Here is a 26,894-nt window from a genome sequence, read left to right as displayed (position 1 = left end):
CCAAAAAATATTTAGTTTAAGGCTGGGTTCACACTATAACATGCAGCGGCTCACAGCAGGAGTTCAGTGTGTCTCCATTCACAGTTTCAGGTCCAATTTTAGACCAAATTTTTGGTTGAATTTGGACCTGATACAGACCGGAGCCGCTGCGGAGATGTGTGAACCGGCTCCATAGAGAGCCAGTCACAGTCTTCTGCTATGCCAATTGGATGCGGAATTCCACATCCAATTCACATAGGTGTGAACACAACCTGAAGCTTCACAGGATCAGGACAAGCCTGTATTGGTTCTCTTTTGCTTATTACTTCTAATAGCATTTAGATCTAAAAATAGCGGTCGTGTCTGCATGTAAAGAACCACCATCTGCAGTATATAGTACAGAATTAAAAGTGGAATTTCAGCTTATTCCATTTTAATTTCAAGAAGTACAAAGCTGTCAGAATCATATTGTAATTTATGTTTAACGTAAATGTAACTACAGTGAAAAATACAACACACCAGAATCCCATGTAGGGCCTGTGGCTTGTGTATTACTAATATACAGAATTTTTATAGCACTAACGGTTTGCACAGCAATTTGCAACAAAAAGGAAGACAGTACAGTTACAATCTGCTTGCGAGAGCTTTCAATCTAAAAAGGGAGATGCAAGTGATACAAAAGGTAATAACTGTTTGGGGATGAGTTTAGTTGTTAGGTAGAGGTGAGATGGGCTTCACCGAAGAGATGAGTTTTCAGAGATCACCTAAAGAGAGGCAAAGTAGGAGATAGAGGGACAGATTGACGTAGGGAGTTCCAGAGGATGGGAGAGACTCTGGAGAAGTTCTGGAAGTGAGCATATGAGAACTCGACGAAGGAGATAAAGGGCAACAGGTCTTGAGAAGAGTGACAAAGACAATTTGGGTGATATTTTTTATGAGGCGATGTAAAGTGACAGAGTTATGGATGGCTGTGTATGTTGTAGTTAGTATTTTAAATTTTATTTGTTGGGTGAGCGGTAACCAGTGGAGTAATTGGGGGGGTGAAGACAAAGCATTTGGTAAGGTGGATGAGTCTGTGAGTTTGGCAGCAGCATTCATTATAGACTGAAGGGGAGATGGCCTATGTAAAGATTGTTCAACGGGGAGGGAGATGCAATAGTTGAGGCGAGAGGGATAGGAAGTAAATTGATAGTTTTCTGATGTCATTGGTTAAGAAGGGGCATATTTTGGAAATGTTACAGAGGTGAAGGTGACAAGATTTGGACACCGTTTTAAAGTGGTTGTAAAAACAAACAAAAAAAACCCTGCATGACAAAGGCATAATAAGCTAATTTGCATAGCATTCTAGCTCATTATGATATACTTACTTTAGATCGAAGCCCCCGCAGCGGCCCCAGTACACAGCTCCAGCCAGCGACATTGTTCCGAGAGTTATCACGGGCTCCGCCGCTGTGATTGGCTGGAACTGCGATGCGCACGGGGGCCACCCGTAACGGCACACTAGCTGAAGGAATGGCACGAACGAGCCATTGCTTTAGTGCGCATGTGCCGATGACGACGGCACATGCTGATGCAGGGGAAATCTCCTAAACTGTGCAGGTTTAGGAGATATCTGGGGTAGCTACTAGACTTACCTGAAGTAAAAAGTGGATTGTAAGGGTTTACAACCACTTTAATGTGTGGATGAAAGGAGAGGTATGGGATTACACCAAGCACCCTGGCTTTAGGGGTGGAACTGATATTTATGCTATTGATTTTGATGGAAAAGTAGGGAATGGGACATGGCAGATAGGAAACATTATGAGCTCAGATTTAGAAAGACTGAGTTTTAAGCTGGCCATACATGGTTCCATTTTTTTTGTTCAGCCATTGGGCTGAATGAAAAAAAAAAGAGAAGATTCCCCCATCCACACATTTGAGACTCCCCCAGTGTCAGAATACACAGATCAGCACTGCAGCCATTGTCTAAAGCTGCTGATCGAGACTATTATCCGACTGAGTGGTTGAACAGCAGTCGATCAGTAGATCAACTTTTTTTCTTTTTTTTTTTTTTTTTTTTTATTCTTTATTTGTATAGAAAAATAATATAACCATCACAACACATAACAACTAAAGCACAGAGGGTGCCATGATCAACTTCTTTTCAATTGCAGTTGCCATACACGGATCACAATTTGGCTGATCCCTGCTGAACCAGCTGAATTTTGATCCATCTATGGATACCTTTAGGAAGTGCTGTGGCATCCATACCGATATCTCAGTTAGTAAATTGATGATGTTAATAGGAGGAAAAACCGTGCTTACAAATTAAATGAATGAGGTAAAAGTTAAAACGAAAATAATAAGCAGCAACTTTCATATGTGACATCACAGTAAAAAAATAAGTATAAGAAAAAAAGTGGCACATAACATTTAAAACTACAAAATGTTCAAAAAATATCAGCATATATATATTTGCAACATTAAGGTCCTTGCTACAATTGCTGAGATGCATATATGAATATCCAATAAAGTCTTATGCAGTAGAAAAAGAGATAGCTAGAGAACCAAGGTAGTGAAGGGATAGAAATGTCACACTCCTAAATCTCAGTCAAGGTTCATAGGTGCACTCCACACATTTCAAAATTTCACGTGTTGTTATCACCACATGTCGCCATCACCAAAACAAAGTGCCTGCTTACCAGATTGTCAGACCTATAGAAAAGGTCAACTGCGCCTGTGGCTGATTACCCTGCCAGGGCCTTTGGATTTTTGGATTGCAGTAACTCTGGTACACAGTGGTCCTATGAGTGCTCCCTCTTGTCCTCTCACCTCCGCTATCCACGGATGTTCCTCTCAAAAGAGAAGAAGGAGGCTCCACATTGTAAGATCCAACGATATTTTATTCCAAAAAGTTTTAAAAGGAGAGAGCATCTCTCTATCACATAAAAGAATATACCGGCCGTTATGCACAACTTTTTTTCCTATAGTAAATTGATGATGCATGTGGAGATTGAGTGGGTGAGCTGAGTAGTAGAGAGATAGATTTGGGTGTCATCAGCATGGAGACTGTCACGTGGAAGTCATGGAAGATATCAACTATAAATAGAAGGGTCTAAGGAGAGAGCTTTGGAGGACCTCTGCAGAAAAGAGGTGGAGAGGAGATAAAGTTGCAGTTAACATTTAAGGACGCTTAGATAAGTAGGAGGAGAACCAGAAATAAGGAGATCTTGGAGGCTAAGGGAGTGGCATTTTTGAGGAGGAGAGGGGTGGTCAGCTGTATCAAAGGCAGCAAAAATTTCTAATAGTATGAATACAGAGTAGCGCCATTGGTTTTAGCAGTTAGTAGGTTAGTAGGTTAGTGAGTTATGGTATGGTAGTCTCCGTGGAGTGTTGCAGACAAAAGCCTGACTGCAAGGGGTCAAGAATGTTGTTATTAGTGAGGTAGCAGCTTAGACAGTTGAATGCTTGGTATTCTAGAATTTGGCGGTAAACAGGAACAAGGAGATAGCATCTTATGTTTATGAGACTGGTTGAGTCCAGCAAGGGCTTATATATAAGTATGAGGGGTGACCAGTGTATATTTTAGAGGGGAGGGGAAGATGCCAGTAGAGAGGAAGAGATTGAAGATATGAGTTAGATAGCATAGAATATAGTAGGGTGATTGGAATAGTTTTAAGGAAACGGAGTCCAGGGGGCAGGTGGTTAAAGAAAAGTTTAACAACCTCTTCTGTAGTAATAGGGTTAAAAGAGGAAAGTATTGAATGTGGTGGTAGACATGGTATGTTAAGTGTGGGGGATATGTAGGCTCTTGTTCACGCCAAATGGGTTTTGCCTCAAGCAATTCTATCAGAAGAATGCAAACTCCACTTGAAGCAGGTCAAGTTCAGGTTAGAAGGTGGTAAACTGCAAGTCAAATGCACCTGTTGGTGAATCCTGAATGATTTCAAAAAAGCATCTCAAACTAATGCTAATTAGACAAGACAAAAGGCTGTCAACTTTTGAACTCTCCCAGGCTGCATTATCCAATTTATGCTACCTTCCTCATTTTGTTAGCATGATATACTCTTAAAATAAGGACTTACATGGCCTACACAATAGTAGATTACTGTTCTGTGACAGACCACAGCCCTCTGATCCTTGTATGTCAATGAAAAAAGAAATAAGCCAAGAAGTAGGGAAGCAAGTCTCCATACATGAGCTATCTATCTACCACCATGTAGGAAAACACAGAGTTGATTTACTAATACTGTTTGCATCACCCTTGTGCACACAGAAACAGGAGATGCTTGTATGCAGCGAGTGATTCCTTGGTGAACTCTGCTCCTCTCGAGCACCAAAATGTCCTTGAAGCTTGGGTTTGTCTGGGTTTGTCGCACTTCCTTGCCGACTCTGACGGACCCGACCGTGGCCCCGAGTGCAAAAAAACAATCAAAAGAGCTGCTTTAATAAGGATGCTGTGGTTTGGGCTGCTGTCAAGATGGTGCAGACCAACCCTGACTTTTCTTCTTCACAGCAGACTACGCTCCTCACTCCTATTGAAGATGAGGATGATAACCATACAAGTTCTCCCTCTCCTCACTGGGATAAGCCTACTCACAAAGACCTTCTGGTGCAGATAGACAAAATGCTCCATAAAGTTGTCCAGACCACTTTTTAACAGGTTACTGAGCAGCTGTCGAGAGAGATTTGCAAACTCTGCCAATGCACTACTCATTTACTGATTTACAGGTGAGAATTGATGACACCTCTATTCTTGTGGACAACCATGACAAGGAACTGGATCCTCTCTGGGAAGAGAATAGAACCTGCCATTAAAAGCTAGAAGACCTGGAGAATACATCTAAAAGATCAATCTCTGCTTCAATGGTATACCTGAGACTGTATTGGACATTCAGTCTACTGTTACTGCACTCATCCAGGAATTAACTGGCTATCCTTATACTTACTGAAGTTTGAGCCCATACACCAAGCAGTTATCAGGAAACCTACATCTGATCAGCTTACGGATGTAATTGTGAAATTTCTATTCTTCCATACCAAAGAGAGCACCCTGCATCTTTTAGCTCTGGATAAACCTTATCTCCTTCCAAGGCTTTGAGTATCAAATATTTGCAAACTTGGCTCCATCAACCATTGCTAAACTGTAGGAATTGAAGAATTGAAGCCCACCCTGCAAATTCTACAACAACATTGCATAGTGTATAGATGGGGGCTTTCCTAGTGAGGCTGTTTTTTATGTACTATGGCTTCTCCTATTTTTGAACAACTCTTGTTGAGGTGTAACAACATCTAAGTGCCCTTTGCCTCCTTAAGTCCACCCTTAGCCCAGATCAGCTAGATGCTGACCACAGAAGCCATTCTCCTCTTATGAGGTGGTAACCTGCATCCTCTAGGTCTTTTCAGTCTGCTTGAACCAGGTAATGTCATCTTTGCACATTTCCGAGATCTAACTCTGATGCAGCTGATCCTGCTACAATTTGCTCTCTATTCCATCATTGGCATTAGACTGTATGGTGCAATACCCACCCTAGTTTTGCTGCTATTGATTCTACCTTCCCTTCTTAGGGTTTTTCACATTTCCCTTGTTATTATCGGATGCAGCATTTACCCGCTTTCCTCTGCCATATCAAAAGCATACTTTTACTGTCATCCCTGTTCACACTGTCCCATTGCACTGCCTATAGTGAGTTGCTGCATATGCTTTCAGATTCATGTATCTTCCCATCCATCAAAACCATTGAATCGGTTGAATTGATACACTTCTTATATTGTGCCTATTGCTCACCTTATATGTCTACATGCTAATGTTGCTAACCTTTGCTGTTGTTTATAGTGTAGTAGAACAACTATTGATGTTTGCATTGGAGTACTTTTATGTCAATATATCACTCGTGTGTAAACTTTGTAGGACATAACTCGGCAGACTCTGTATTCCTAAAAATTCCAAAACATTCTGTAATAAAAGAAACAAAGAGCTAAACATTTGCAGAGAGATTCTTCTGTAAAGACAAGTTCCCTGCGTTAGAAAAACTGGCATCTTCATGGCACTCCCAGAATTTGTGAAGCAATATCTCCTGGCCTTGAGATATTTGCATTGCATAGCTTGTTAAGGTTGCCTAGCTGGATTCCTGCAAGAATTTACACTTTTGCCTTTTAAGAACGTATACAGTGCCTTGAAAAAGTATTCATACCTCTTGACATTTTCCACATTTTGTCATGTTACAGTACAACCAAAAACGTAAATGTATTTTATTGGGATTTTATGTGATAGACCAACACAATGTGGCACATAATTGTGAAGTGGAAGGAAAATGATAAATGGTTTTCCAAATTTTTTACAAATTAATATACTGAAAAGTGGCGGGCATTTGTATTCAGCCCCCCTTGAGCTAATACCTTATAGAACCACCTTTCACTGCAAGTCAGCTGCAAGTCTTTTTGGGTATCTCTCTACCAGCTTTGCACATCTAGAGAGTGACATTTTTGGCAATTCTTCTCTGCAAAATAGCTCAAGCTCTGTCAGATTGGATAGCGAGTGTGTCTGTGAACAGCAATTTTCAAAGTCTTGACACAGATTCTCAATTGGATTTAGGTCTGAACTTTGACTGGGCCATTCTAACACATGAATATGCTTTGATCTAAACCATTCCTATGTAGCTCTGGCTGTATATTTAGGGTCATTGTCCTGCTGGAAGGTGAACCTCCTCCCCAGTCTCAAGTCTTTTGCAGACTCTAACAGGTTTTCTTCTAAGATTGCCCTGTACAGTATTTGGCTCCATCCATCTTCCCATTAACTCTGACCATCTTCCATGTCCCTGCTGAAGAAAAACATCCCCACAACATGATGCTGCCACCACCAGGTTTCACAGTGGGGGTGGTGTGTTCAGGGTGATGTCTGCACATCTGCACAGGATGATGTTAGTTTTCCGCCAAACATAGCGTTTTGCTTTTAGGCCAAAAAGTTCAATTTTGGTCTCATTTGACCAAAGTGCCTTCTTCCACATGTTTGCTGTGTCCCCCACATGGCTTCTCGCAAACTGCAAATGGGACGTCTTATGGCTTTTATTCAACAATGACTTTCTTTTTGCTACTCTTACATAAAGGCCAGATTTGTGGAGTGCACGACTAATAGTTGTCCTGTGGACAGATTCTCCCACCTGAGCTGTGGATCTCTGCAGCTTATCCAGAGTTACCATGGGCCTCTTCGCTGCTTCTCTGATTAATACTCTCTTTGCCCGGCCTGTCAGTTTAGGTGGACGGCCATGTCTCGGTAGGTTTTGCAGTTGTGGCGGCACAGTGGTGCAGTGGGTAGCACTTTCGCCTAGCAGTAAGAAAGGTCACTGGTTCGAATCCCAACCACGACACTACCTGCTTGGAGTTTGCATTTTCTCCCTGTGCCTGCGTGGGTTTCCTCCGGGTACCCGGTTTCCTCCCACACTCTAAAGACATGCTGGTAGGTTGATTGGATCCTGTCTAAATTGTCCCTAGTATGTATGAATGTGAGTTAGGGACCTTAGATTGTAAGCTCCTTGAGGGTAGGGACTGATGTGAATGTACAATGTATATGTAAAGCGCTGCGTAAATTGACGGCGCTATATAAGTACCTGAAATAATAATACTCTTTCCATTTTTGGATGATGGATTGAACAGTACTCTGTGAGATGTTCAAAATTTGGGATATTTTTTTATAACCTAACCCTGCTTTAAACTTCTCCACAACTTTATCTCTGACCTGTCTGGTGTGTTCCTTGACCTTCATGATGCTGTTTGTTCACTAAGGTTCTCTAACAAACTTCTGAGGGCTTCACAGAACAGCTGTATTTATACTGAGATTACATTACACACAGGTGTACTTTATTTACTAATTAGGTGACTTCTAAAGGTAATTGGTTCCACTGGATTTTAGTTAGGGGTATCAGAGTAAAGGGGGCTAAAATACAAAAGCATGCCACACTTTTCAGATATTTTATTTGTAAAACATTATGAGAACCATTTATTATTTTCCTTTTGCTTCATAATTATGTGCCACTTTGTGTTGGTCTATCACATAAAATCCCAATAAAATACATTTAAGTTTTTGGTTGTAACATGACAAAATGTGGAAAATTTCAAGGGGTATAAATACTTTTTCAAGGCACTGTAAATATGCTAAAAGAGAATTATATAAGTATACATATAAATCATAAAATGATTTTAATGTATAGAAAATGATACGATTAATTACAATTGGATATTTTAACAACTTGGTACTTCAGTAGGCTACAGAATAACTAGATATTAGTAACATCATTAGCAATTGTGTAATTGTGAAATCTAGTGTGAAAGTTATGCTTTTATAATTTGTTTAAATTTTAAGCTTGTTCTGCTTTAATTTTTCAGCTTTTTAAATGTCCTCATTCAAGTGAGGAACCGACACAATGATGTGGTCCCCACCATGGCCCAAGGAGTGATTGAATACAAAGAGAAGTACGGCTTTGACCCATTTGTCAGTAGCAATATCCAGTATTTCCTGGATAGATTCTACACAAGCAGAATTTCTTTCCGTATGCTCATTAATCAGCACAGTAAGTAGCTTGTTTGTGCTTAACAACACAACCTATTAGGTTCACCTCACCGTGCTCCAGCTGTTGCTGATAAATGTCTTCCATTTGTGCCAGCTATTTTTTGTACAGTACATTTTGTACAAACTTGATGTTTGAATTGTTCCCTGGTAACGATAAAGGAAAAACTATTTGAATGTACCTATTAAACAACCTTAACAGATATGGTATTCTGCAGATTGTAATTGTTGATGATAACTACTACTACCTGTTTTTGTATTTATATACTGGTAGATATATTTTAAAAAGCATAGCCCTACTTTTTTTTTAAAGAAAAGTTCCCCCACCTGTGTTAAATACTCACATTCCTCCCTGTTCCTGCAATCTTCACTGTGCGGCCGAGCACTGCAAAGCCACAGGATGGCTGAAATAAGGCTGTCCCCAGCTGGTAGGGACATTTTCAGGAGAAAGGCAGTAAGATGCTGGCAGGACCATACAGTAAAGCTCACCCTGGAATAGGGAGAAAGGTAACTATTTAAGGCCGGTCATAGATGGAGCGAATTTCTTTCTTGCAACCACAGGTTAGGCATCCCTGTCGGGAGAACACAGCGATTATTGCAAGCGGCTATAACAGCCGCTTGCAATAATCGCATGTAAAATCAGACAGGCTAGTTGTACCCATGTTGATCGATTGATCAACTTGGGTACATTCAACCTGTCCATACATGGTTCGAAATCTCGGCCAGTTCCTGCTGAACTGGCCATGATTCGAACCGTCTATGGCCAGCTTTACTCTGCACTTAGGAGGGGTGGAGGATAAATTAAAGGGCAAATTCACTAAAAGTGAACATGGCCTTTAGGCACACTTCTTCATTTTGAGTTCTTTTTCTTTGGCACAATACAAGGCTAAAGAAGTAGCCCCATCTAGGAAATGTTTCTCAATTTATTTAAAGTGTCACATTATAAAAGCTTATGGTTACCTAATCTTAAAGTAATTGTAAAAACTAGTTAAAAAACAAAAACAAACATGTTATACGTACCTCTTCTGTGCAGTTTTGAACAGAGCAGCCCGGATCCTCCTCTTCTCGGGTCCCTCTTTGCTGCTCCTGGCAACTCCCTCCTATCGAGTGCCCCCTCAGACAGCAGCTCTCTATGGGGGCACCCGAGTTGAGTCAGAGCTCTGTGTATCCATTCAGACAAAGAGCCCTGACCTGGCCCCACCCCCATCTCCCTTGGTTGGCTGTCTGACTTTGATTGACAGCCGTTGGGAGCCAGTGGCGCCGCTGCTGTGTCTCAGCCAATCAGGAGGAGTGTTCAGGATGGCTTAGACACTCGTGGACATCGCTGGCGAGAGATGCGGCTCAGGTAAGTAATTAGGGGGGGGGGGAGCTGGGGGGGCTGCTACAAATAGAAGGTTTTTTTATCTTAATGCATATAATGCATTAAGATAAAAAACCTTTTGCCTTTACAACTCCTTTAAATACTCCTTGAAGGGTACATCCATTAACAGCCCCCTCCCCAACTGTGTGTAAATGCTTTTCAGAAATGTAAAATGCTTTTAAATAAACAATAACTTCCTAATATCGTTTTATATAAAATATATTCTGAAGCTCTGAATTGTTATGAATTGGACATAACAGTAGAAGAATTCCCCCAAACCCTTAACAGTACGCCCGGGGGGCATGCGCACCACACGCTAAGATCTTTAGAACTATAAGACCAATGGAAAAAAGCTCTTAAAGCGGAGTTCCACCCAAAAAATGGAACTTCCGCTTTAGGTGCTGGTGACCCCCTGACATGCCACATTTGGCGTGTCATTTTTTTTGGGGGGGGTACCCTGTTTTTAGAGGCACCCAGCTCCCACTTCCTCCCCTGGCGCCGCAGCGCCAGAAGGAATATCACCTCTCCCCCCTCCCTCCCTGCAATCTTCTGGGACATGTCACAGGTCCCAGAAGATTGCCCAGCAATTTGCAGCATGCAGCGCGGTTTGCGCATGTGCAGTGCGTGCCCGGCTGTGAAGCCACAGCCGGGCGCCCACAGTTAGAATGCCCTGCACCGTGGAGAGGAGGGGGGAGGAGCGAGGCTTCCTGCACCCGCATCGCTGGACCGTGGGACAGGTGAGTGTCTGATTAATAAAAGTCAGCAGCTACACTTTTTGTAGCTGCTGACTTTTAAATGGGTGGAACTCTGCTTTAAGTGGTAGAGTGTAGTCATTGAGATGATTTGCTGAATTTTGGACATGATTCAAATCTGTCTGATAGCGGTCAGTTGAATTTTGTAAATATATTGCTGATCTGCAGGATAATCTGTTACATAATCTGGCAGACTGTCACAAAGGTGGTGTGGGAGTTGAGGTGGCACAGCCAGACTGCTCTGTGCTCAGTTGAACAGGTAAGGAGCCCAGTTAACCTCCTATTAGCATGACACATTTCTGGCATGACAATATGCAGATAAAATCAGTTATTAAAAAAAATCATACAAAAATGAAACTTTATTTATTGAAGGGTAAGGATGAATCTAAGGATCTATTCAGACTGGTGCAATGTATTGAGGTGCATGGAAGGTTCGTTGTACTGACAGCCCCCCGCCTCCACACCCCAAATACATTAGGTATAAGAAAGGCTCAAAAAATGGTAAAAAGGAAACACAAAAAAAAAAAAAAAAAACACTTAGCTCAGTCCCCGCACTTCCCAAAAGCACCAGTGAAGTTACCATACCCCACAGCTGCCTCCCGTGAAGCTGGGCTTTCGAAATCCTGCAAGAATGCTCTTCAGCGCATTGGAACAACTTGCAGTGCACATTCCTAATATCTCTTTAGGACCATTTTCCCTGGTCTTGGCTTGCCTACTTGGTAATCAGCTTGCAAGGAAAATGCTAGCTTCATATGTACAGTTTGAGTTTATTCTTTGCAAGATCTCCTATTACAGAGTGAGTGATTGACTTATGTTGCTGGATTGCAAAGGATAATCTAAGAACTTCTGATAACAGTACACATGGGAAAATCATCTCATATTTCCATACAGATTACCTATGTAACAGTTTATTCATTACAAAGTTGTATTTTGGCCAAGATGGTATTATTCAAAGTAGCATGGTTTACAGTGATATTGCCCTTTAAGAATAATTCCTAATGGGCAAATGAATGTCTTATGCTATGAGAGTTTAGTATGTTTTATATGGTTAAAGATTAGCTTGTAATATCCTAACATTAAAACCACTATCTGTAATTAATATCTAATTCCCGCCTAGTTACCGGTGCTACTGTTTGGCACACATACCATTTTTATTTCCTATGTAGATTGTATTGTGGAGCTGACATGTCCTCAGACTGCATTGATAGAGCCCGCTGCAAAGTTTGATCTTGATCTGTCCATCACCTAGACACTTAAGCCTCGTACACACAATCGGATTTTCCAATGGACCATTTGTGCGCTCCATCGGACAATTGTCGGATTTTCTGTGGACAAATGTTGCATAGCAGGTTTTAAAATTTTCCTCGGACAGATCTGTCTGTTGTCGGATTTTCCAAGCGTGTGTACACAAGTCCGTCGGACAAAAGTCCAAAGTACAAATACGCATGCTCGGAAGCAAGGACGAGCCAGAAGTGGTCGGTCTTGTAAACTAGCCTTCGTAATGGAGAATTAACATTCGTGACGGCAAATTATGAAATCTCGAAATGCGGAGCACATTCTCTTCTTCTTTAATGGGATAATAATGAAGCTGCTTTGCTGGTGATACTGATGGAGTTATTTTCAAAGGATTTTTTTTTCTAGTGATATCAAGAATAATATTATTATGCTTTTTTTTTTTAATTTTTTTTGGGCAAGTTACCACAACACCATTATCCCTTAGTTTTTAAGATCAAAGATACAACTATGTTGGTGTTCCTTGTCAATTTTAAATTGTGTTTTTTTAAATGTAACTGCCTACTCCCAAACTGTCATTTGAAGTAAAACACATAGCCAAGCATCATTCGCCAATTTTTTTATTGTGCATTAAAAAAAGAAAACAAATACAATTAGATATGCTATCTGCCAATAGAACTTAACCAAAAAGTGCATTCTATGCATCCAAAAATATAGAAAATATACCAAATCAAATCATTATTCAACCAAAAAAATAATGTCAAAGCAATAACTCCAAGGCCAACAATAAATAACACGTTATCTCCTCTGATTCCGCAACATATCTGGTTAACGAACGGCCATTCAGAAACTAACTGAAAAGCGTGAAATGAAAAGTGCGTATCAACACTCACCAAATTTCTACTAACACTAAATTAGCAGAAGGAGCCCAAAGGGTGGCGCTAAAGAACTGAAAAGCAACGTAGTACGTCACTATGTTCGTATTTGTTGGCCAACAATTCCTTGACGTTTGTATGCAAGACAAGTTTGGGCTAACGCCCTTCGGACAAAAGTCCACGGTTTTGTTGGCCAACAATCCGATCGTGTGTACGAGGCTTAAGAGAGCCATGCCACAGGTTGGTTATAGAACAGGAAGATCTCTCACACATTGTATGATGAGCAGACCAGAAAGCTTGGGCTATCTTATTAGTTGTGCATTGAGAGTTGCATTTTTGGGGTCCAGACCCTTAGCCCCATAATGTAACATAGACACTTGGTGCTTAAGCACTTCGATTATCAAAGAAGACTTTTTCATTTTACTTATTGCAAGGTCTGATTGATGTATAATCATATCTGTTCCTATTACAGCTCTTCTGTTCGGAGGGGACATTAATCCTGCCCATCCCAAGCATATAGGCAGCATTGATCCTTCCTGCAATGTACCAGAAGTAGTAAAAGGTATGAAGTCCACAAATGTTTTGGGGTGATTTAAAAGAACGGAAGGAAATTATCTGTCAGCTTTAGGACCGTTTCACACTGTTCCGCAGTAAAAACGCATGATGCATTTTCAATGCGGTTTTTGGTGTGTTTTCTGGTTTCCAGATTCTCAGCATGCACCTGTGAAACTTGGACAGGTGATTCAAAAAGCACACCAAAAATGCTCCGCTGTTTCATTTTTGATATGTTTTCTATTCATTTCAATAGCAAGGTGTTTTGGTATGTTTTTTAAACATACACATAAACAGCAGCATGCAAACACATTGCACCAGCAGTGCACTGGTGTGAAGAGTTCCATAGGATTTTAAGGATTTTTCATGTATTTTGTTCCGTTTTTTAAACACCAAAAGCGCGTCAATAACAGGCCAGTGTGTAGTCATGTACAATAATGCCCCGTACACACGGTCGGATTGTCTGACGGAAAATGTGCGATCGGAGCGTGTTGTCAGAAATTCCTACCTTGTGTGGGCTCCATCGGACTTTTTCCATCGGATTTTCCGACACACAAAGTTTGAGAGCAGGCTATAAAATCTTCTGACAACAAAATCCGTTGTCGGAATTTCCGATCATGTGTACACAAATCCGACGCACAAAGTGCCACGCATGCTCAGAATAAATAAAGAGATGAAAGCTATTGGCTCACTCACCGTCCTTCCCTTCTCCGATGCCACGATATCCTTTTATGGGTCCCACGTTAAGCATCCATCATGGGAGCTGAACTCCTCTATGTGGGAGAACTCAAGGGGAAAGGGAAGGACGGTAACCGGGCTGAGGACTGTCACCAAGGATCATCAGTGCTGGATCTTTACCTACACACCTGTTACCCCTGCAGGGGTTGGGCATTCTGGTGAGTGAGGGCACGATTGGGGGTACAGTAGAACACGGGAAGCACTTGCCATATCAAGAATCCTGTCATTTTATTGGATTGACACATCACAGTCTTTACAGACCATATTTGTTTTTTTAGGACACTGTTTTTTTCATCATCACTTCGCACACTAATTGGACACTTTGCACACCACTGCTGGGCACTTTATCATAGTGGCTCAGATTGGTTTTAAATGATTTTTTGCCACCTGTTGTTTTTAATGCTGTTCAGATGATTATTATTATTTATTGATATATGGTAGGTCGCACATGGTACAGCACTTTGCACTTTAAGGTATAGCGTATTGTTGTATGATAATTTCACTTATACATAGCTCTTACTTTTTATTTATTTATTTTTTATATTTATGATCATTATCCATTGCACATGTGGTTGAACAGCGCCAATTCCCCCATTATAGAATTTTGTTTGTCTTGAATTTCACTCAGGTGATATTCTATGCCGGGGGCGGAGCCATTGTTTTTCATTTTTTCAGCACTCATATGTCTATTTCCTAAAGACAACCTCTGGATATGACCCTGAGCACGTGCACTCAAGTTCTTTGGTCGACCATGGCGAGGCCTGTTCTGTATGGTCTTGGCCACCGTGCTGCAGCTCAGTTTCAGGGTCTTGGCAATATTCTTATAGCCTAGGCCATCTTTTGTAATCCGTTGGACTTTTTATATATTTATATGTATATATATATACAGAATCTTACAAAAGTGAGTACACCCCTCACATTTTTGTAAATATTTTATTATATCTTTTCATGTGACAACACTTTGCTACAATGTAAAGTAGTGAGTCTACAACTTGTATAACAGTGTAAATTTGCTGTACCCTTAAAATAACGCAACACACAGCCATTAATGTCTAAACGGCTGGCAACAAAAGTGAGTACACCCCTAAGTGAAAATGTCAAAATTGGGCCCAATTAGCCATTCTCCCGCCCCGGTGTCATGTGACCCGTTAGTGTTACAAGGTCTCAGGTGTGAATGGGGAGCAGGTGTGTAAAATTTGGTGTTATCGTTCTCACTCTCTCATACTGGTCACTGGAAGTTCAACATGGCACCTCATGGCAAAGAACTCTCTGAGGATCTAAAAAAAAAAGAATTGTTGCTCTACATAAAGATGGCTTAGGCTATAAGAAGATTGCCAAGACCCTGAAACTGAGCTGCAGCACGGTGGCCAAGACCATACAGCGGTTTAACATGGTCGTCCAAAGAAGTTGAGTGCACGTGCTTAGCGTTATATCCAGAGGTTGTCTTCGGGAAATAGACATATGAGTGCTGCCAGCATTGCTGCAGAGGTAGAAGGGGTGGTTGATCAGCCTGTCAGTGCTGAGGCCATACACCGCACACTGCATCAAATTGGTTTGCATGGTTGTCGTCCCAGAAGGAAGCCTCTTCTAAAGATGATGCACAAGAAAGCCCGCAAACAGTTTGAAGATAAGCAGACTAAGGACATGGTTTTCTGGAACCATGTCCTGTGGCCTGATGAGAACAAGATAAACTTATTTATTTCAGATGGTGCCAAGCGTGTGTGTCGGCAACCAGGTGAGGAGTACAAAGACAAGTTTGTCTTGCCTACAGTCAAGCATTGTGGTGGGAGTGTCATGGTCTGGGTCTGCATGAGTGCTGCCGACACTGGGGAGCTACAGTTCATTGAGGGAAACATGAATACCAACATGTACTGTGACATACTGAAGCAGAGCATGATCCCCTCCCTTCGGAGACTGGGCCGCAGGACAGTATTCCAACATGATAACAACCCCAAACACACCTCCAAGACGACCACTGCCTTGCTAAAGAAGCTGAGGGTAAAGGTGATGGACTGGCCAAGCATGTCTCCAAACCTAAACCCTATTGAGAATTTGTGGGCATCCTCAAACGCAAGGTGGAGGAACATCCACCAGCTCCGTGATGTCGTCATGGAGGAGTGAAAGAGGACTCCAGTGGCAGCCTATGAAGCTCTGGTGACCTCTATGCCCAAGGGGGTTAAGGCAGTGCTGGAAAATAATGGTGGCCACACAAAATATTGACAATTTGTGCCCAATTTGGACATTTTCACTTAGGGGTGTACTCACTTTTGTTGTCAGCGGTTTAGACATCAATGGCTGTGTGTTGAGTTATTTTGAGGGGACAGCACATTTACACTGTTATACAAGCTGTACACTTACTACTTTACATTGTAGCAAAGTGTAATTTCTTCGGTGTTGTCACATGAAAAGATATAATAAAATATTTACAAAAATGTGAGGGATGTACTCACTTTTGTGAGATACTGTATGTTTGAATGTGGCCATGAAATAATTTTGCCTATTCTTCCGAAACCCAGCTTTTTATCCAGCTTGGACCTCTCCATCCTCTTTCCTGGCTTGGTCCTCGGCAAACCTCATCTCTGTATATAAATGTATGACTCCCTCTGGAATCAAACTATTCCCCTCTCTTAGTGAATCACATTACCCCCCTTCCTCTGAAATCTTCTGTTACCTTTAAATTAAACACTTTCGTACTCTTTTGATACCTAGAAACTGCTCTGCACCCTCCATGTCTCTCTTCGAGCAAACCTGCAAAAGGTCCTCATTGACGAGGCCTAATCTCCACTCTCTATTCTCACCTACATAGCTTCCACTACTCTCTCCTATGTCACTAAGTGGGAAAGAGACTTAGAACTGATGTTAGATACAGCACGCTGGAACCACATCTGGCAAGCCACTAAGTCCTTTTCGCAGAACATCATTGCACTAGAAACCAATTACAAAGTCCTAACTCGCTGGTATTTGGTCCCCACCAGGATCGCTTAGTATGTTCCCATTACTCCTCCAATTGTTTCAGGGGCTTTTCGACACAGGGCACCTTCCTACACATCTGGTTGGTGTGTCCGATAGTTCAAGCCTTCTGATCTGATCTGTTTAACATGCTCTCTACACTTTTTACCACACCTTTTCCCCAGAACCACCAAATTTGCACTTCTAAATTTAAAACCTCTGGAATTGAACCAGCGCCAATTTAAGCTCCTCCTGCAGATCACAACAGCGGCCAAAAAATTATTGCTAAGGCACAGAAGACCCCTACCCTATGTAGTCTTGCAGTTAAAAATAAGGTTACATAAGCCATGATACATGCTAAAATAGAAGAAATGGTTATGGACAGAATAGCTAAATATGAAGACCTCTGGGCACCGTGGGTGACACATTATCTCTCACCTAATTTTTACGAGTCCTATTGCTCCCATGATTGGCAACCTCTTGGACTTTTCTCGACATTACACTTCATGTCTCCTTTAGAGGTACCCGGGGTCCCCCACCCTCCCCCCCTCGCTCTTTTCTCTCGGCTCTCCCTCTCTCTCATAATTCTTCTTACTCTTATCTCTTAATGGTTCTGTCTTCTGGTAGCCTACTAACAATAGCAGCCAATATAGTCTGCCTGAACCATAGCCTGAATGCACCATGGTAGAATACCTTCTCTCCTCTATTCCTTTTCTTTTCCCCTTTTCTTTTTACATGTAAGGCTATATAATCCACGATCTGACGGGGTAAATTTACCCTTCTCTTCCCTGTATCAGTGAAGTGTCAAACCCCAATCTACGAGAGTATTGACTCTACTATTACCACTCTACTTGAAATCTGTCCTCCATTTTACCCTACCAAACCCTGATTAATCCATTTGCTAAAATGTTAAGATGTAGCCTACACACCTTAAACTTGTATGATATTATCCGACTGTCATTAAGGTTCTCCTATGTAAGATCCATCCTTTACTTTTGTCTATCAGGATCTCCTTACTGCAGTCACGCATAGCTAACATGTGTTTTTCACATGTCTTCAGTCCTTTTTTGACCATTGTTTGTACCACTTATACCTTTCAATAAAATCTTTGAACGAGGAGAAATATTTTTGCCTAATGCTAGTGACCGAGCCATGTTCTTTAAAAATTGGACAGCTGTCTGTATGTTTCCAAGACTGCATAGCATGGGCACGCATTACCACATATTGTGGTTATGTCCAGTTGTGCGGCAATTTTGGGTCAAACTTTTTAGAATAATATCTACCCTGACTAAGATCACTATAGAACCCGATCAGGCGTTTGCTCTGCTGAACCATTGTGCCCTGGACTTAATGAGAATCCAGTTAAAACTCTCACTGCAGATTCTGACCACCTCCAAACAAACAGTAGCTAAGGCTTGAAGACCCTGTCTCTTTGCATCTTGAAGGCAAAGCATAGAATTATGCAGATGATGATTGGTGACTTCCTGTCTTGCTGACAATGGTCACCATATCACAAATAGTGAGGATGAATCTCTTTGGTGGACAGCAATAAAAGCCTAATAGAGGATCTATCCATTTCACACTCTATCCAAAAGTTTAGAATAAACAAAGTTTTGGCTAGCGATACTCTTTAACACCTGTGCACCTACAGGACTTTTAATGACATTTTACTTTGTACATTCAGTTTGTACATTGGAGTCTATTTACTCACAACAACTGTGCAGCGGTTGTAACACAACATTCCTATGTGTGCGTACATGTGAACCTGGTGTATTCAACGTCTGGCTGGGAATACTGGGCACTTTGATGCATGAGGTGCAGTGTTCTGAGATAAAAAAAAGTTAAACATGCATGGGCTTTGGAATGATTGCAGGACATTATAGGTGTATACTGAATAATTGTACGTTTTTGGCTAAATGCCCTTTACTCATCACATTTTGGTGGTGCAGACTGTTGGATTATTGCATAATAATTTTTTATTGAGGACAAATGGCATACTGTTACAGAAACAAGCCTATAAAAGCTATAAAATAAACATGATGCATTAATATTAGCGAGACATGTGCATAAAACAGAATACTAGATAATTGTTCAGCCGTGGCCAGCCAACAGCTTAAGTATCAATAAGCGCAACCTCAAAGAGGGTTAAAGGTAGATTAGGGAGACAACAGAATGAGTTCTAAGTGTATACCAAGAGGTCAAAGCAAAGCTTTGTGCGGTTTCTTTCTTGGTCAAAGTTGTTAAAGTATATGTAGGCTGCCTCGATGAACTCCTTATGAAAATAATATTTCTCTTTGTTTAGCTATTTTGAGTCACAGACCTGAAAAAATTTGCAGCTAGTGAACCTCCTGCTTTTGCTAGATCTGCGTCAGATGATGAACTTTTTCAGAAGAATGTGAGCAGTGGTATCCTGAGTGATTATTAATCATTAAAGATTTCCTTTAACTAAATATTTCCAGACATGCACAAGCCCATCCCTTGGTCCTAAGATCATTGTTATGTCAGACTGAATTGGCTGGATCAGCAGCTTTCATTTGCTTTGTCCAGATGGTAGAAGAAACAGAAACTTGCTATTTCATTCTGGCTCCTCTATGTAAAAATGGGGAGCATGTGAAATCCTCTCACAATAATGTCCAAAAAAGGTAAACTCTGCTGATTTGAAAACACTTTTTTTACTGTTGTATTTATAGTGATTGTAAATTCTTGTTTTTTTTTGCTTTAAAAATAACAAACATGTTATACTTATCTGCTCTGTGAAGTTGTTTTGCACAGAGCAGCCCAGATCCTCCTCTTCTCGTGTCTCTTGCTGGTGCTCCTGGCCCCTCACTCCTGTTGAGTGCCCCCACAGCAAGCAGCTTGCTATGGGGGCACCCGAGTCGAGTCACAGCTTCCTGTGTCCATTTAGACATGCATCCCTTTCTCTCCTGATTGGCTGACTGATTTTGATTCACAGCAGCGGGAGCCAATGGTGCTACGCTGCTTTCTCAGCCAATGAGGAGGGGAGTCTCCGGCAGACGAGACACTCGTGCAACTTCGCTGGAACGAGATAGGGCTCAGGTAAGTATTAGGAGGGCTGCTGCACACAGAAGGCTTTTTATCTTATTGCATCAATAAGATAAAAAACCTGCCTTTACAATCCCTTTAAGGTGACTCACATGGCCTATAAGACCACTTTTACACTGGAGATGTTTTTCAGGAGCTTTAGCGCTATAAATAGCACCTGTAAAGCGCTTGAAAAAGCCTCATCTGCAGTCCCAGTGTTGAAGCCCGAGTGCTTTCACACTGGGGCGATGCGCTGGCATGACGTCAAAAATAGTCCTGCAAGCAGCTTCTTTGAGGCACTTTAGGAGCGGTGTATACATCGCTCCTAAAGTGCCCCTGCCCATTGAAATCAGTCGGCACCTGCAAAGCCCCTCGCAACGGCGCTTTGCAGGCGCTTTTAACCCTTTATTCGGCCACTAGCGGGTGTTAAAATCACCCCCCCAGCACCCAAAAAGCACAGCAAAAACGATGGTAGAGTGCTTCTAAAACTAGCGCCCGGGCGCTGGCAGTTTGAAAGGGCTCTAACAGTGCTGAAGTGCAGGTACCCTGTGGTGCCTGAAAGTAAATGTGTTACTGTTCCTTTAGATCTCTGTGTTCATGTGGAGTCATTGGAATCTACGCCAAGGGTGTACTGTATATGGGCCTTAACCTTTGCCCAATTTTAGATTAAGCCTTAAATAAAAAAATATTATATTAAAATATATAAATATAATAAAAAACCAACCAACAAATGCATGCGTGGGGTGCGCACATGTATGTAAACAGCAATTGCACCTCACATGTGGGTATCACCATAAAGCGTTCTAGAGCCATCATTCACTGTTCACAACTCACTTCACAACTCTAAAATGAAGACCTGTAAAGTCTCCTAAAGGAGTTGTAAAGGCAGAAGGTTTTTTTATCTTAATGCATTCTATGCATTAAGATAAAAAGCCTTCTGTATGCAGCAGCCCCCCTAATACTTACCTAACCCATCTAGTTCCAACAATGTTGTAGGAGTGTCTCAGCTGCCCGGGACTGCCCTCCTCATTGGCTGAAACAGCAGCGTTGCGCCATTGGCTCCCGCTGCTGTCAATCAAAGTCAGTGAGCTAATGAGGAGAGAGGGGGCAGAGCCTAGCCACAGCTCCGTGTCTGAATGGACACAGGGAACTCTGCTGGGGTGCCCCCATGGCAAGCTGCTTGCCATGGGGGCACTCAGTAGAAGGGAGGGGCCAGGAGCACCGAAGAGGGACCCGAGAAGGAGGATCTGGGCTGCTCAGTGCAAAACCACTGCATGGAGTAGGTAAGTATGACATGTTTGTTATTTTTAACTTAAAAAAAAAAACGACACTTTGGTATCACATTAAAGCGTCGCCTATGGACAAATTGGGTAGGTAATTTTTCACCATTTCGTGGGTGCGCATAATTTTAAAGGCTTGACAGGTTTGGTAAACACATCACAATCCCATTTTTTATGTTTTTTACCAAAATATGAGTAATATATTGTGTTTGTGTGCACTAAAATTCATTTTGACAAACAGTTTCACAAATATTGCACGACATAAAAAATTGCACCATTTCATGAGCCGTTGCTTTCAAAAAAGATATAATTGTTTGGGGGTTTTAAGTAATTTTCTAGCAAAAAATGCAGATATTAACATGGATGTGAAACATTTTAAAAATTGCCTAAACTTCAAGTGGTTTAGCAGCAGATTTCTGTTTCCCTAAAAGTCAATTTTTTTAAAAAAAATACCCATTATAGTTTGGAATATGTTCAGGTCTGACTTGTTTTTTGTAGGTGATACTGATCCAGATGGCTACAATAAAATAGTATTCTGTATGATTTAGGGGTGACGTTCTGAATTCTTTTACCTTGTCCCCTCCTGGTAATAAATAAACAGTCAACCAAAAATGTTTTTCAGTTGTAGTTAGATGCACCGCAATCGTCCTATTCATCTAGCCAAACTGCTGCCAAAATGGAAAATTTCCTTTCCGGTTGCCAATCCATGGCAGCATACTAGTAATAGGCTCATCCTCTCTTCCATCCCCTCAGGACCAGTGAATAGCATAAATTAAAGGCCTAGTTAGGCCCCACCCCATTCTTTGTAATTAGCTACATACCGAAACGGGTGGGTCCGTATGCTGCCATGGATTGGCACCAGGAAAGGAAAATTAGGGTAAATATAATTGGGTAAATATTTGCCACAATTTTCAGTTTTCCTGACGCCAACATGGCATCATACTAGTGATAAATAACTAGCTGACAGGGTGGGTTCTACTTGTCGAATCATTTTTTAATTAGAATGGGGCAGAAGATGGAACAGTCCTTCCTCCGACGTCCACTAATGGCAAGACACCCGGATCTACTACTACTAACGTTTGAAAAGGTATCCTGGGGCGACCATAATACTTCTCTGCAGATGGATTCTATGGATGCCTTTGAATGGGCAGCCCATGAGACCGAAACTGATCTGGGAGAGTATATATCCACTGCTGAAGGAGTGTCCAGGAGGTAGCCTCTTTTCCCTGATGAATTCCAGCTGGAAAGATAAAAGGCTTATTATATACTGTATATACTTGAGTATAAGCCGAGTTTTTCAGCCCATTTTTTTGGCTGAAACCCCCCCCCCCCCCTCGGCTTATACTCGAGTGAGCTGTACCTTTCATTACTAAAACAGCGGGTGTCTCCCGCTGTGTTATGCAGTCTGTTCGGCCGTCTATTGTAACAAAGCCCCGCCTCCTCCTCGTCCGTGCTAGAGGAACACTGATACAATGGTGGGAAACTGTATCAGCATTCCGTATATCAGAGACAAGGAGGAGGCAAGGCTTTGTTACAATGGATGGCCGAACAGACTGCATAACACAGCGGGAGACACAAGCTGTTACACATGCTGTTTTAGTAATGAAAGGTAGGGCTTTAGATGGGCACAGTGAGACTACAGATGGGCACAATTAGGCTGCAAATGGGCACAATTAGACTGCAAGTGGGCAGAGTGAGGCTGCAGATGGGCATTGTTTACCCAGTAGCTGCTGCATTTTTCCACTCTAGGCTTATACTCGAGTCAATATGTTTTCCCAGTTTTTTGTGGTAAAATTAGGTGCCTCGGCTTATATTCGGGTCGGCCTATACTTGAGTATATATGGTAATCTGAAAAGGTCAATTGTAGATAGTAACTCCTTTCAAGTTCTGGACAAGTCCAATTTGTGTGTCCCTCCTGAGTGATCCCCTGGGAGGTTAGGCAATGCCCAGATGACTGTCAGATGGAGGGCTGTTGCTAACTTTGATCCAAGATGATCTACCGGACACAAGTCTACTCTTTCTGGAAAGAAAACAATATCTTTTTCTGAAGCTCTCCGAGTTTGAATCTCAGACATCCTTCTGCTTGAAGTCCTTGCGATAGATACTGCCTAGTAGGTAATGTCACAAACTGAACACGGTTCTGTTGGAGCAAATGGTCGAACCGATATGAAATCCAGCCAACACCGATAGGATCTTTCCCAGTGGAATCTCTTTCGTGGTGGTCGAAACCTCCTGACTGTCTTCAAAATTTGTGCAAACAAAAGGCATTCCGGCACATTTAAGCTTTTTTATTGCCAACCTAGTCGACACTTGCAATCTCAAGGAATATAGGCTAAGGCTCATGTCTAATCTGGTCTACAAGAAGTCCAGAACAGCTGTCACCGGAGATGCAGTTGTATCAATATCTCGCTCTGCTGAGAAATAACGCAAACTTGTTCCAGATTTTGGCATAGATGTTGTTAGTAAAGTGCCTTCTCACATTCCACAAGGTAGAGATCATCCTGGAGCAGTCTAGGTTCTCAAGCTTCCCCTATCAGTCATCCTGTTTGCAGGCATGGCCTGTGTATGTGCGAAGGGGAATTGGCTTCTGTCTCATGAGATGAATGGCCAAGAAAACTCAAGGCCCTCATTGTCAAAACGGAGGAATAAATACGAGAAATGTTGGGGGAAAATATATAGGCCAGATTGCAGATCCATGGAGAAAATCATGGTATTTGTCCCCACTGCCTTGGGGTGCGGAACCGAGTCAGACATCCTCCTAAGTTTGTAATTGCTGTGAGAAGCAATTTAGTCTGTCTGTGGTTGGCCCCACCTGTGGACCAGCTCATTGAAGACGTACAGTGTAGGGCCCACTCATGCTCTGGAAAGTTTGCATGATGGTCAGCCTGTCTGTGTGTTCAAGTCCCCAGGAGGTAAACTGCTTTCGGAAATTGCAGGTGATTTCCTGACCCCGACAGCGTGGGGTTCACCTCTCTTAATAGCATATTGCCACAAGTTCCTCCTTGGTGATGAATATAGGCAACTGCTGCCATGTTGTTCAACTGCAGAGAGACTGATCTTCCTTTGATTCTGTGTAGTAAGGCTAAAGGTGCTAAAGAAGCTGCTTGGATTTCTAGGGTATTTAAGACTACCCTGCTTGGTGGGAATCTCCCATTGGACTGAACTGACGGTTTCTCGCAGTGTGCCTTTCAGGTTATCTTTGCCGAGATGAATAGTAATTGTGATTTAGTCTAATGGTTCTAACGGGGGGGGGGGGCGACTTCATCAGATTCTTCCTCTTCAGCCACCACCGTATACTCCTACTCATACTGCGTGACAGTTGATAACTTTGCCAGATTCTGTTTCCTCTATTGTGCTAAGAATCCCAGCTAAAATTAGAGGAACTGAATTTATTCACTCTTGAGAAGAGGAGAATAAGGGGGGATATGATCAACATGTTCAAATATATAAGGGGTGCATGTAGTGAACTTGGTGTTGAGTTATTCTCTTTACGGTCAACCCAGAGGACACAGGGGCACTCTTTACGTCTAGAGGAAAAGAGATTTCATCTCCAAATATGGAAAGGTTTCTTCACAGTAAGAGCTGTTAAAATGTGGAATAGACTCCCGCCAGAGGTGGTTCTGGCCAGCTCAGTAGATTGCTTTAAGAAAGGCCTGGATACTTTCCTAAATGTACAGAATATAACTGGGTACTGACATTAATAGGTAAAGTTGATCCAGGGAAAATCCGATTGCCTCTTGGGGGATCAGGAAGGGATTTTTTCCCCTGCTGTAGCAAATTGGAGCATGCTCTGCTGGGTTTTTTTGCCTTCCTCTGGATAAACTGTGGGTATAAAATTGGGTATATTGGACTGTACAATATTTTCTATTTTATTTATTTATTGTTTTTAAGGTTGAACTGGATGGACTTGTGTCTTTTTTCAACCTGACTAACTATATAACTATGTAAATTGTCAAAGTCAGAGAGCCCAAGAGATTATTAGTATGACGATATTGTGCTCCAAAGATTGAGGCACTGAGAAATGGTCAAACAAGTGGAGATTTCTGTCTTCAGTTAATAAACCAGCCATATCCCCGAAGGGTGTTTATGAGAATCTCTTGGTTGGTGCGTCAGCAATTGTGTCAGACCTCTGCATAGAAGAATAATGTTGTCCAGGTAGTGGCGCACCCGGAGAACTTGTTCTCTGAGTGGAGCTAACACTGCACTGAGAACCCTTGTAAACAGTCTCGGAGACCTGCATAGGCCAAAAGACAGACTGTTAAACTAGAAATGCGTCCAGCGGATCGCAAGCTTACCAGAAAGAAATATTTTGGGACGTTTAGATAGTCATCATGAAGATCCAAAAATAACATTTTGCCATCTGGCTGCGCTGGCTTAACCGCTTGCCGACCAGCCGCCGCAGTTGTACTGCGGCAACATGGCTCGTAGCCACCATGCCATGCAAACTATATACAGGGATGAATTGAATCCTGTATACTCTTTTTGTGAATGAAACTGCTGAGAGGAGGAACATTCCCTATTCCTTTGCTTCCTACCTTGCGGGAGCACGACAAACTTCCTGTCACTCCTGGTATGGCTGTGTTAAGTTTCCTACCAACAAAGTGATTTCCTTTTATAAGGTATCTTACACTGAACTTGCCTGAGAAAACAAACGCAGCCCAAAGTTTCAAACTTCGTATCTACTGTAGGTAGGGATTAAAGCGATGCTATCCAATCTCTAACAAGGATAAAACCTGTATAGACAAATAAAAGAGATCTTCTCTCCGGGCTTTGCGGTTCTGAAGAAAGGGTGAATATGACTTTACCCATACAATAGGCCTGCTTGACTGTCTGGATACATAGTTCAATGGAGGGAAAACAGAGTCCAAGCATTTCCGGGCCTTCCTCTTATGAAGAGGAGCTACTACTGTCCGCAGGCTGTCCATTCGCCAGAGAAGTGAAACTAAGTGGGTAAACGCTACCTGTCGAGGTGCCAGGATGCTCTTCTGGTGACAGGCAACTAGGAGGGGTCTGCCTGGCCGAGATAATTGAAATAAGTACACCATATAATCTTATGTCTTCAATAACAATGATATTTGAGTGTTAACTGTCAACTGCGAACTCCTGCAGGCAGCCTTTACTCACCAGCCTATTGGGCTCATGTATTGCGCCATAGGCGCTGCAGGACTTTTGCTGGGATGGTAGCGTTGCTCTAGGAAGAGACGATAAGACGTCATCCTTGGAACTTTCCCCTTGAATGGGAGCGGCATCTAGGGATACGTTCCTCCAAAGAGCGTCTGCCTTCCGTGGCTCTTGAACTTGGAGAGCATGAGCATGCGCGGCTAAAAAAATTCAAAGCAATCCGCAGGGAGGCACTCTTTTCCTGAAACTTACCACATGATGGTCTCCCACCTTTGAATTTGAGGGTCTTTTGTAAAAATGGCGACTGAATCATGGTTTGAGGACAAATAGGATGGCCAGCTGAAAAAAACAAGGATAGCTGAAAAGGAAAATAGCATCAAAGAGCGAAAGGTTTAGAGATAAAAGAGAAAAATATATTGGAAACAAAAAAATGAAAAAGTGTTCCTTTTTTTTTTTTTTTTTTCAAACAAA

At 42.0% G+C, this 26,894-nt stretch overlaps 1 protein-coding gene across 1 annotated transcript in view; it reads left to right on the top strand.

Moving 5' to 3' along the window:
* Window positions 1-26,894, top strand: part of PDK3 (pyruvate dehydrogenase kinase 3) — a 150,758-nt gene that overhangs the window by 82,921 nt on the left and 40,943 nt on the right. Inside the window, exons 4-5 of the mRNA XM_073616436.1 lie at window positions 8,341-8,525; window positions 13,214-13,303. Coding sequence (XP_073472537.1) covers window positions 8,341-8,525; window positions 13,214-13,303 — 275 coding nt within the window. The remainder of the gene's footprint in view (window positions 1-8,340; window positions 8,526-13,213; window positions 13,304-26,894) is intronic.

This window comes from Aquarana catesbeiana, linkage group LG02 (genome assembly GCF_042186555.1).
Source record: "Aquarana catesbeiana isolate 2022-GZ linkage group LG02, ASM4218655v1, whole genome shotgun sequence".
Lineage (NCBI taxonomy): Eukaryota > Metazoa > Chordata > Amphibia > Anura > Ranidae > Aquarana > Aquarana catesbeiana.
This window is presented reverse-complemented; position numbering and strand designations above follow the sequence as displayed.